Source organism: Mesocricetus auratus, unplaced genomic scaffold, assembly GCF_017639785.1.
Source record: "Mesocricetus auratus isolate SY011 unplaced genomic scaffold, BCM_Maur_2.0 Super-Scaffold_100020, whole genome shotgun sequence".
NCBI classification, from domain to species: domain Eukaryota; kingdom Metazoa; phylum Chordata; class Mammalia; order Rodentia; family Cricetidae; genus Mesocricetus; species Mesocricetus auratus.
In genome coordinates, this window is record NW_024429201.1 from 12,485,369 (window position 1) to 12,497,682 (window position 12,314).

The window sequence follows — 12,314 nt, forward strand, 5'->3', positions numbered from 1 at the left end:
TGTGTGTGTGAACTTGACACAAGCTAGGGTCATCAAGGAAGTGGGAACTTCAGTAGAGAAAATGCTTCCATCAGTTGCCCCGCAGGCAAGTCTGAGTGGCATATTCTTAATTAATGTTTGATATAGAAGGGCCCAGACCACTGGAGGTAGTGCCACCTCTAGGCAGGTGGTCCTCCTGGGTTCTTCAGCAGACTGAGCAAGCCCTGGAGAAAGCTTGTAGTAGCGCCCCTCCAGGGTCTCTGCTTCAGCTCCTGCCCAGGCTCCTGCCTTGGATTCAAGCCTATTTTGTTTGGACTGTTTCCCTGGGTTCAATTTGAACCATCTGAATTTTGTACTCTGAGGTCCGGAAAAGTTCATTTAGGCTAGGAAAAGTTTCAGGGACACTCAGTGAATGTTTATAAAGTCATCATTTTCTCATTGGAAAATTAACAGAATGACTTAGGGCAGAATTTTTATAGATTTGCTGAAACATGTTGCTGTGGGTACCCTTTAAAGAGAAAGGACTTAAAGGAGTTGAAGTTTGTTAGTTATGTTTGATCATTTAGAGTTTTTTGTTGAGAAGGATTCTAATGTAGTACCCTGGTGCCTAGAAGTAGTATTCAGTAATTTCTGCTCAGGTGTGTAATGGAGGAGTGGCTGTATGTATTCACCAAGACAGTCATTGTTATTTTAAACAATTATTGATAGTATTTTATTACTCTAACCATTATTGGATTCAAAGCCTCCTTACATTTGAGCTTATTAGAAATCTAATCTCTGCACTTCAATTCAAATGAGACTGCCTTCCTTGAATCTTTGTGGACAGAATGAGATTTCACTTTCAATTGGAGCTTTTCTTCAGAAGATAGTTTCAATTTTGTGTTGTTTTTTTGGGCTGGTGATATACATAGCTTAGTGGTAGAGAAGTTGCATAAATATATAAGTAATCCTGAGTTAGAAAAGAAAAGTCGTTTTATACCCTTTTCAGACCTAAAGGAATATAACTTGCAGAAATGTAAACCTAGTCTGTTCTTTAGGTAGCTTTTGGTCATTAAAGGAAATGGGAGTTACACACACAATGCATGCGTGCACAGACACAAATTCTTTGTTGTGTTAAATCCTTTAGCATCAATGAAGGCAGAGTGGAACACTTTTAGTATGTAAGTAACAGGCCTGGATACATGGCTCTTTGGTTAAGAGCACTTGCTGTTCTTCCAGAGGACCTGAGTTCAGTTCTAAGCACCCACATGAGGCGGATCACAGCTCCAGCTGCGGGTGCTTCTGATACCCTCCCAGCGCTGTACTCATGCGGCATATGCTCACATATAAACAAAACAATCTTTTAAGAAGAGGAGGAGGAGAAGTGGGACAGAGAAGCAGAAGCAACAAACCAACATTTTGTGGTGCCAAAGAATTTGGAACCTAAAAATAAAAATAAAAAGTGCTCTCATGGAGACCAATATTTGTTGTTGTAGTTGAATTGAAGTCTAACTGACCTAAAGTGGCTAATGGAAGGAAACACACCTAACTCAGTTCCGAAACTCACACTGGGATCTAGACTTTCCTTAAGAAAGTCTATTTTGAGTTGTTAGAATGTGTTTTCTTACCTGTGCTGGAGTATTGGCCAGCCACTGTGCTGTGTATGTTCTGTTGTCCCAGCAGACAGACATTGCAGCTTCAGAAAGACAAAGGTGGTGATTGAATTGAAGGCCAAGGTCTTCAGGATGTTTCGGCTCAAGGTGCCTCCTGTAGTCTGCACAAGTGTGCACTCACTGGACCAGATGCAGTGTTCCCAGAAGGGGTTATTTTTAATTGTGGGGAAGGATATCCACCAAGTCTTCTGTGACAGTGAGCCTGATTAAATTTCTGATATTAGCAGCTGGCCTAAATCCTAAATTAATTTTAGAGTAGTTGACTTTGGAATTATCCTTCCCTTTGACTTGGTGTAAGATATTAAGAGAAACCAAACCTTCTTTGCCATTGTCTACTGATTAGAAACATAGCTCGGATAAGTTTTGGAGTTCTTCTGTTGAAAATTAGGAAATTGTGGGGTTTGTTCCATTGGTGGTGATTCACTAGACAGTATTCATTTCTTGTCTCTCTGTAATGAGTGTTGGATGAACAGGAAGCTCTGTTTCTATTACCTCTGGTAATGGTGGAGAGCAGTGGTGCAGATAATCAAAATAAAATGATTTCTAACTGTCCTGAAGCTACTGGTGCCACCGGGGACAAGTTTCTGATAGCACAGTAATTTCATTTGGAACATGAAGTGGATTGTTCATCATCAGTAGTGTTTTGATGATGCTTCTGTTGCGGTCATTGTGTGTGTAGTTTGCAGATGACTAAGAGTTTAGAGAAGTAGTTTTAAGTGTAAGTCTTGAGGTTGGGTTTTTTTGTTTTGTTTTGCTTTAAAAAGATATAAATTATTCAACTTTTAAGTGACACTTGTTGGTTCAAAAGCTTCCTACAAATAATCTTTTAAAAATTATCATCTGTATATATTTTGAGTTTTCCCCCCATTATGCAGCTCGAATTTATCTTCGGTACTGATCCTCCTGCCTTATTCTCCCAAGTTCTTTATAATATAAGTGTCCAAGTTAAATGTTCCACATTTGTGACCTAACTTAAAATGATGTTTTTTAAACATATGTAATTAATAAAACTCTTTGGTGTATGTGTGTTTATAGATGGATGTGGAAGCAAGAAGTTGATGTTAGGTATTGTCCCTAATTGCTCCCTACCTCAGTTTTGAGACAGTGTCACTCACTGAATCTAGCTCACCAGTTTAGCTACCCTGACTGGCTGGCAAGCCCAGGGATCCTTCTGTCACCACCTGCCTAGGGCTGAGTTTGCACGTATGCTGCTGTGCCCAGCTTTTTTTGCATGAATTCTGTGGTCAAACTCAGGTTCTCATGCTTATACAGCAAACATTACTGACTGAGCCAGCTTCCCAGCCTAAAAAAGAAAAGAAAACCTTATCTAATGTATTCTTCATTTGTAACAAAGAAGATTCGTGTTCTCAGTAGTTTTGAGCACTTGTCAGTAAAAAAATCTGGTGATTTTTTTTTAAATTGTAGTTGTATGCTGATGTCTCATCATGAAGAACCAAAAGTAACAGAAGATGAAGAACCACCCACAGAACAAGACAAGAGGAAAAAAATGGTAAGTTACAAGCCTCACCATTTATCTTTATCTGTTCACCTATAAATCTGTCCATTCATCATTTGTGAAGAATCCAAGTGTCGGAGCTTTGCTCCCCCCTCAGATAGGAGATCATTCTGAGATAATTGATGCCTGTCTGAAAAGAGCAGAAGTTTTACTCATAAAACCATAATAGGATTCAAAAACCTTATAAGTTTTTTTTAAACAAACAAAAACTCTTTTGAGGAGACATACTGGATTGTTTTCTTTGCCTATTATGTTATTATCTCTACAATAACCCTTCTCTGATCTGCATCATAAGACACTGTAAAATGCCTTAACTGCTAGCCATTAATTCTTGGTATCAAGAGACTAAGAAACTTCTGAAATATATTGTGTTATAATTTTTAATATTTACTTTGACTGTGAATGTAATAGACAAAGTAAGCTTTTGGAATCTTTTCTGGTCTCTTGGCTTCAGTATACATTGTCTTTATTGTACCTTTTTTTCTCTCTTGCATAATGACAGCAGCAATGTTATCTACGCAACATAGTGCACAAGTGGACATATAACAAACACCATTTGGGACTAAGACTTGCAACCCAATACTCACTGTGTGCTTTCATCATGAGTTTTATCTTGTTATTCTGTTCAGTCTTTCTGTTACTTTACTTTCATCTTCAAGGGTTTGATCCTGAGCTTGTGGTTAATACTACACTGCTCTGATAGCCTTTATTTAATCCAGGCTTGAGTTAGTCCATTTCATTTTACTCTTAGAAACCTAAAGAACCTAAAGAATTATTCCTGTTTGTGGTTTTTTTTTTGGGGGGGGGTAATCTTTAGTAGTTGTGCCATCTCTCCAGCCCAGAATGATTCTTAATGCCAAAATTTGAACTCTTTTTGCATAGTTATATGTGACCTCAAATAGGTTATTTTGTGTTTTTAGACTTGTTATGCCTCATCTGTGAGATCAGAAGAAAATTGGGTTAGTTGATTGCCAGGGCCTGTCGATAAAATCTTTTATGTATTTAAAAACCCTTGATGCATTCTTTATATTTTGAATACATAGTGTTTATGAATCTATCCCCAGAAACATCTCTCTTTAAACTGGGTGCTACCCTGAGATGGACTATGTATTCTCTTGATTTATAACGATCAGCCTGGCATAACTTATCAGCCTTTCCTGGTTCTTGCCCTCCCATTCCCAATGTTGTAGGCATTGCACATTTTATTATTGCTATAAAAGATGTGACAGCCTTTTCCTTAACAGCATTCTGAATTATAAGTGAATGATAGGTATTCTGTCATTAGCTTCCATGTATGTTATGTTAATTTTTCTTAATTTGGTAGATATATTCTTAACAAGCTAAACTATCCAAATCTGTGTTTCATTTTTGTATTTAATATTTAGTTATAGCATATAGTAGTAATTTATTTTCATTCTAATTTTGTTTTCAAAGTGAGTGAAATATTGTCTCAAAGATCAATGGAGGAACATGGTTTTATAAATAATATTTAGAATTCCTTTGCTCTAGCATGTGTTCTTGAAGTAAATTTTTGTTGTCTTCTATTAGCAGTTTTAGTGCTTTACTTTGAGGGATCTGATTAAAATACTAGCTTTCAATTAAAGGTGGGATTGATGTCTTAACCATGAACACTATTGTGACTATAGTGTCAATTTTCTTATAACTTTAAACCAAGAAATTAGCTTTACTCATCTCTTTAAGTTTAAGAGTATAAATTGTTTAATTTTGTCCAATAATATTATTATACAGTAATATTTTTAAAACCATATAGTGGTGTCATGGTTTTCATTTTGAAGGCAAAAGAGAAACAGTTGCTGGTAGATGAGTTTGAATTGTGATAAAAAAAAAAGCAACATGTTTTCTTCTACATCTTTAAAGGAAATTATCTACTAGGAAGAAAAAGCTATAACTTCTTAGGTCCAAGATACAAATGAAAATAGAGTTGACTCATGTCACTGCCTCAGGGCCATAAAGATCAAGGTCTGTTTCCATGATTTGTTTGAGGATTTTCTTCAGAAAAGGGTAAGATTAATGTCTCAAGTTTCGCATAGGTATCTTAGTGTTTTTTAATTTTTAAAACATCTGCTGTGCTAGGGATCAAACAGAAGGCCCCAGGCACGTTAGGCTGGGACCCTCCACTGAACCTCACCCGCAGCCCTCTGTAGGCTTTCGAGAAGCCACTGTATTTTAGAATGAGGTTTCCTTTCAGGAAATTAATCTTTTAATGCATTTTTCTCTGTTCTTTTCATTTTGAGGTAAACAATTCTTGGAATGTCAAGTGTAATTCAAGTATTTCATTTAAAACCCAAGCTTCATCTTTACCCACTATTACTTTAACAGTAAAATGTGCATTTCATGCCGTTTGCTAGTGAGAATTATGTTAATATGTTGGCATTTGGAGTTGTAGTTTTTGTACGTGAAATAACTTATTAGATTTCAGGAGCTCATAAACCATTGTAGAGACAGAGCTAAAGTGCCATGTTCTTAGAAGGGAGTAACAACAATCATTTGTGAGGCAGAACAGTTACTGACATTTATGTGTTATCACCAGTCTACCAAATAGTGAAAGCTAGAGATGAGGTAGCTAAAGGGGGTGGCTTTCCTATAGACTGCTTGATCATTCTGTAGAGCTCTTACAAGCCTGCAAGGTCACCAGAGCCAGCACCAGAAGTTCGTCTCAGGACCAGCTTTTTTCTTGTTTAGCTCCAGCTTCTGAAATGGACTCTAGATGAGCTAAGCAGAAAATTTTAAAAGCAGTAGGGTGCAGACAGGTACATTAGACAGTGGTCCACTATCCTTAAAGGATATGCCCAAGACCTCAAGTGGGTGCCCAAGAACCATGGATAATACTGAACTCTATGTAGTCTGTGTTTTACAACTGTTTGCCTTCTGAATTAGGCATAGTAGGAATGGAACAATAGTAACTACTTATAAAATGGATACAGTCGTAACATATACTGTGATAAAAGACTGAGGAGTATGGTCTCTGTGTCCGAATATCTTACTATACTGTACCAACCCTTTTTGTAAAGATATGAAATGGTACAGTGCTTATCCTTGTATCCTTGGGGAGATGAAGTATGTAAGAGCACTGCATAAAAGTTACTAGGCGCAAACCTTGCAGTTCCAAAACCACAACACTGGAGCTTACAAGCAGTTTCAGTTATTGCATTCACTGTTGCATATTGTTGAATATAAAAGTATTCAATCTCTACTTAAAACTTAGCAAATTTCACTTCAATGCTAACAGAAGACAGCATTCTTGTTTTCTGGTTCTTCTTTAGGTAACAACAATGGATTATTACACAGTGCTCAGATAAACTGTGGCAGCATCACAGGTGACCCTGTCTCAGATTTGTTTACCTATAGCATTGAAAACTTACCCACTGAACAGAACTTCAAAAAATGTGTCATTAGCATAAAATACTCATATTTGTTACTGATTTTTCCTTTGAAACTTGCTGAATCTGCTGGGCATGACATTTCATACATGCCCAGCACTCAGGGGCTAAAGTGGGGGGAGTCAAGAGTTCAAGGACAGCCTGAGCTCCTTGGCAGTAACCTATGTCAGAGCAGAAAGAGGAAAAACGCTGAAAGTTGTCATTTTTTTCTTAAGCTTTTGGCACATAAATAGTCTTTATAAAGTTTGAGGTATTTTAGATAATAGGGGAAACCCAGTTATAATATACACAGACTCTCTTTACTAGTAGACACAATTAGGTAGACCCAAGTTTCCTGATTTTAATAAATTAATTACTATGAAATCATTGTGAGTAAGTAGTACCTCCTGGAACTGTCAGCAATTCTTGTTCATGTATAAAGCTTTTATTGCAGCATATGTTGATCTATTTAACTGTTGTCCTGATTGCATTTATAGGGATATTAATTTTTACTAAGACAATTCAGAGAATATTTTTGTACTCCCATATTTTACTTTATTTTTTTAATATTTTACTTTTAACTTTTATTTTATTAACATTGGTGTTTTGCCTGTATGTATGTCCTTGTGAAGGTATCAGTTCAGATCCCCTGAAACTGAAGTTACAGGCAGCTATGAACTGCCATGTAAGTCCTGGGAATTGAATCCAGGTTCCTCTGAAAGAGTAGCCAGTGCTCTTAACCTCTGAGCCATCTCTCCAGCCCTGTTTCCATATTTAAAGATTTTTATTTATATCTTGTGTATATGTGTCTTTGACTGTGTAAGTGTGTGCCACATGTTTGCAGTGTCCCGAGGCCAGAATTCTCTGGAACCACAGTTAAGGATGGTTGTGGACCACATGGTGTGGGTGCTGGGAACTGCACTTGTTTTCGCTGCACAAGCAGGAAGTGCTAAGTTGTCTTTCCAGCCCCAGCAACATAATTCTTAAGCTTTAATATTTAATAGCCATTTAGGAAATAAGTACACATTACTGTTTCTCATTCTGCAAGTATAGCACTATTTCTGTTACTTTCATAGATGTGTATACTTACATATGTACATATTATTACTTATGTGTTGTTACATATATTTATTATCATCCACCATCAAATCAGATTTCTTAAGGCTCAATTATTAAAGTCTAAATCCTTCAGAATATATAAACATGTTTTAAAGTCTGAATCCTCACACTCCATAATTCTGTGCTTATTCTTAGCCAAGCAGCGTGCAGTCCTACCTACTGTAGTTGTGTAACTGCTTCTCTTGACCTCCACTCAATGGCATTCAAGTGCCGTCTTCCAGTTGGAACATTTTTCTTCTGTATTCATCCCAAGAATGCATTCTTGAATAGTCATCATATGCAAGGTGTTTATATATAAACAGTGTTTCCTCTGCGGCCTGCATTCCTTTCTGCCGTCCCTGTCTGCTGGTGTGTTTGGTCAACAGTGTACACACTGTGTTAAAATGCCTCTTACAGCCATGAACTCACAGAGATCCTCCTGCCTCTGCCTCCCGAGTGCTGGGATTAAAGGCGTGTGCCACCAACGCTCAGCCAAGCTGATTTTCTTAAATAGAGGTTTTTGTTGTTTCTATGTTTTGCAGAGTCTGCGGTTTTTTGTTTTTGTTTTATTTTTTCCTCTTAAAATTTGCCAACTGTGTCCAGGCATGTTGGTGCACACCTTTAACTCCTCTGGTGGAGCATGGTAGAAGCAGGAAGTTCCAGAGCAGTCTGGACCACACAGTTGATGCCAGCTCAGAAAGCCAAAGGTCCAGTGATAGGGCACTGTGCATCCTGAGCAAGGCCCTGGGTTTAATCCCTAGCAGTATACACACCCTTTAAACCGAAACTGACTGTAACTCAAATCCTACAAAAACTCTTGGAATAGGCAATTCAGCCTTTAAAAACTGAGTGACATTAAAACAAGATAGAAATTAATGAATTGAACTAATCCAACTGAGCTGTAATAAAGACACAAATTGATAACCAGACACCCCCCTGAGACAGCAGTTGTTCCTGTGATGGAATGAAAATGTTAATCAAAAAATAGTTTGAGATCATAGCGGTCCAGATCCTGCACAGCAGGCTGCATAAGGGCAATCAGAGACACGGGAAAAGAAAAGGCTGTGAGCATGGCCTTGAGTTTAAGAGCACTGGCTTCTGAAGTGTTTTTTTTTATTTTGTCTGTTTATTTTAGTTGAAACTGGAAACTTATTGCCTGCAGTATGGTTCTTGGGTATGGCAGGCAATTTTACTGTTACCTCCTTATTTAGTTAATTCTTACTAAAAACTTTTTTTTTCCTTGGTTTTACGAGGCAGGGTTTCTCTGTATTGTTTTGGAGGCTGTCGGTCCAGCCCGGCCTTGAACTCACAGAGATCCGCCTGCCTCTGCCTCCCGAGTGCTGGGATTAAAGGCATGTGCCACCACTGCCCGGCTCTTACTAAAAACCTTAATCAACAAGTTCAGATACTGCTGTTCACTTGGAGACCAGCAGTGTGGTACTGACTGATATAATAAAAACACCCAGGGCTGTGGGTGAAGACTCACATTCCACATGGGGAAAGTCTTTTCACGAACACAGATAACACATCTGGGAACACTAGCCTTTTCTGTCTTCATTTCTGCCACCTTTCTCCTGGCTTTTACTGTAAGAAAAAGTTAACACCCTGTTTAAAGCATTGCTCTCAATATGGGAGCCTTTATTTTATTGAAAATATAAGTGGCCTATATTAAAACCACAAATAAAATAATTACAGATATGAAATACTGTTTCCCCAAGGAAACCTTTACCAATGTAGTATGCACCTTTCTCAGTATTTTATATGTGCATATAATTATATGATCTTTTGTTTTTCATAGATTAGAAATACTATATTATATGTTAACATATAATATAGTATTATAATTAACATGCTATATATTAATGTATTATATATAATGTAATATATATCTCTATATGTTCTGTTCTGTTACGTATTTCTTAGGTATAAATATACAAATCTATTTCTTTGAATATCAGTTTGGATTTGCATCATTTCTTTTTAATGCTTGCATATAGTGAAATTCTATTGAATGAATTTTCATATTACGCCTCACTCCTCACACCCACATTCTGGGTATTGAACCCAGAGCCTTATATCTATTAGGCAGTTACTCTGCTGCTGAATTACATTCTTGTCCCCTCATGTGTCATGAGCAGCTATTCTTTAGACAGTTCCTGCAAAAGCTTGGGGACCTGAGTTCTATTCCAAGCACTTATATAAAGAGCCAGGCATGGTAAACCTAGTGCTAGGGATATTCCTTAGTGCTTGCTAGCCAACTAAGAGCTCAAGAACCAGCCAGATTAGCCAGCCAGTGAGTTCCAGAACCAGCCAGGTTAGCCCAAAACGTTTTTGCCTTTTTCCTTTCAGCGTCATTTAAATACAAAAGAGTAATTGATATACATAGCATAGTGATTCAGACATGGGTATTTGGCATACATTATTCTTGAAAGGACAGCCTGTCGCCTTAAGAAAAACAATGAATACTATGTGTTGCTTACTGCTAAATTTGAACAATCATGCAAAATTAGAATTTTGGAAATTGTATATATTTTGCCCTTATGAGTTTGATATCCTACTTATTTTTCACATGTATCTAGTAGTGATATTAGGTTTAGAATGTTTTGATAGTGAAATGTTTTCAACATTTACAAAACTCTGTGAATCTGTATTTTGTAGATGACTAGTATTAAATCCATGTTTAAAAAAATCATTCAAGGGTAAAAGATTTATTCAAAGGGCAACATAGACCAATAGATTTTAATGTAACAGAGAATGGAAAGTTCACAATATGGTTTCAGATTTCTTGTTATTAACTGACCTTTAAGAAAATCCTATTTGTGAAGTTTACAGTAATTTAAAAAATGCGTATGTAATGATCTAAAATGCTTTAAAATGTCCACTCTTTCAATTACATAACCAAAAAGGACGGGTGGTTTGTTTTTTGTCTGTTGTTTTTACGTTAATTTAACCCAGATATGTTGGATAAGAGATGGAATGAAGAAATGGATGTGAAGAGTCAAGGTTTTTTCTGTTAACATTACAGGGACTTGTTAAAAGCCAAAGTAATTCTCCTGAATTTGTAATCCTTTAATAGCTGTAGATGCATGTCTTAAATGATTCTCTCTTTGATAAACAAAATTGCTTTCTGTTCAGAAAATTAGAATGCAGGCTATCAGAATTTCTTTAAACAACAGAGATTCTTGCCAGACCAGTGGTGCAGGTCTATAACCAGCAGCAGGATAAAGGCAGGAGCTCTGTGAGCCAAGCCCAGTCTTGTGCTTCATGTAGTTAAACCCTGTCTCGAAAACAAAAAGAATCTGTTCACTTAGCTTTTATGTGTTTTAGTCTTAAAACTCAGCTGCCGGGGGAAAGGTGGTTTGTGGTGCTAGGAGAAAGACTCAGTCAGCAAATCATTTACATTGGAAGCACCGGGATCCAAGTTTAGCTCCAAAACCCATGTGAAAATGCTGGGCATTGTGCCTTCCTTGCAACCCCAGTGCTGGAAAGACAGACAGGAGAGTCCGGGCTTAAAGGCCAGAGTCCAGCATAATTGGGGAGCTCCAGACCAATGAAGGGTCCTATCTCAAAGGAGGTGAACAGTGTTCCTGAGGGTGACACTTGAGGTTGTCCCCCAGCCTTCACATGCCCTTTGCACATGTGTAGGTGTACCTGCACTTATTAAGGAGTCAAAATCAGGGCTTCCTGCTTTCAAGGCATTCACTTTACCAAGTGAACTTACTCCCCAGTTCCAAAAAAAGAGGTTTGTTTAAGTTTCCTCCTCCCCCTGTGTCCTTCCTCCTTCTAATAGCCTCTTGTATCTAGGTTGACCTTGAACTTGCATTGTAGCCAAGGATGGTTGACATAATGAACCTCCTGTGTCTGTGTCCTGGATGCTAGGGTTACATGGATCCACACTACCATGCCTGATTTTGTGTTATGGTAGAGATAGATCCAGGGTATCATGCATACTGTACAAGTTACATCCCCAGCCCATTCTTTTTTTTTTTAAGTGCAGGGAGGGTATGGCTCTGTTCACACAGCTCTTTGTTTTTATTTTTCTTCCTTTCATTGTTAGAGAATACTTTATGTAGTTTCCGTCATCAGAGGAGAAAAATGCATACCTTAGAGGAGGAGAGGGCTTCATGGCATTTTCCAGCTCTAAGATCTCATCCCCTCCCATATAGGTCACCCCCTCACCATTCAGTTAATGACAGGCATGTTCCTTCCCTACAGTACATAGCAGTGCCATTGCATATGTTTACATGCCCAGCTCAGTTGCCTCAGACCTGAGTCACAGAAATTACTTTGTCTGTTTGGCCTGCCCATCTTCCCCCCTCTAGCTCCATCATACTGCCTCAGTCACAACATACACAGTTCAGATTCCTTAGTTCCAGCTATGCAGTATAGCCGCTTCTGACGGTTTAGTGTAAAACTGTTCATTTATTTTGAGCCACGGTCTCACTATGTATCTCTGGCTGGCCTCAATTTCATGAAGATTACATATATATATGATCATGAATTTCCATGTCACTCTAAGAGCTGCAAATTGGTGGTTTTTGTTTAGGAAACAAACCTTGGGTAGTCAGTTACTTGGTAACTGATTCTCAAACTTTGTCTTGTTTCACATGAATTTGAACCTTAAACAAAAAGCAAGACTTTTTTTTTCTGAGGAATTGACACAAACTTATTTATAGTTTTAAATCTCAG

At 37.8% G+C, this 12,314-nt stretch overlaps 1 protein-coding gene across 2 annotated transcripts in view; it reads left to right on the forward strand.

Moving 5' to 3' along the window:
• The window catches only part of Ipo11 (importin 11), a 138,766-nt gene that overhangs the window by 111,178 nt on the left and 15,274 nt on the right, over positions 1–12,314 (forward strand). For both annotated transcript variants that reach the window (XM_040728879.1, XM_040728880.1), the window contains one exon: positions 3,057–3,141. In XM_040728879.1, coding sequence (XP_040584813.1) covers positions 3,057–3,141 — 85 coding nt within the window. The remainder of the gene's footprint in view (positions 1–3,056; positions 3,142–12,314) is intronic.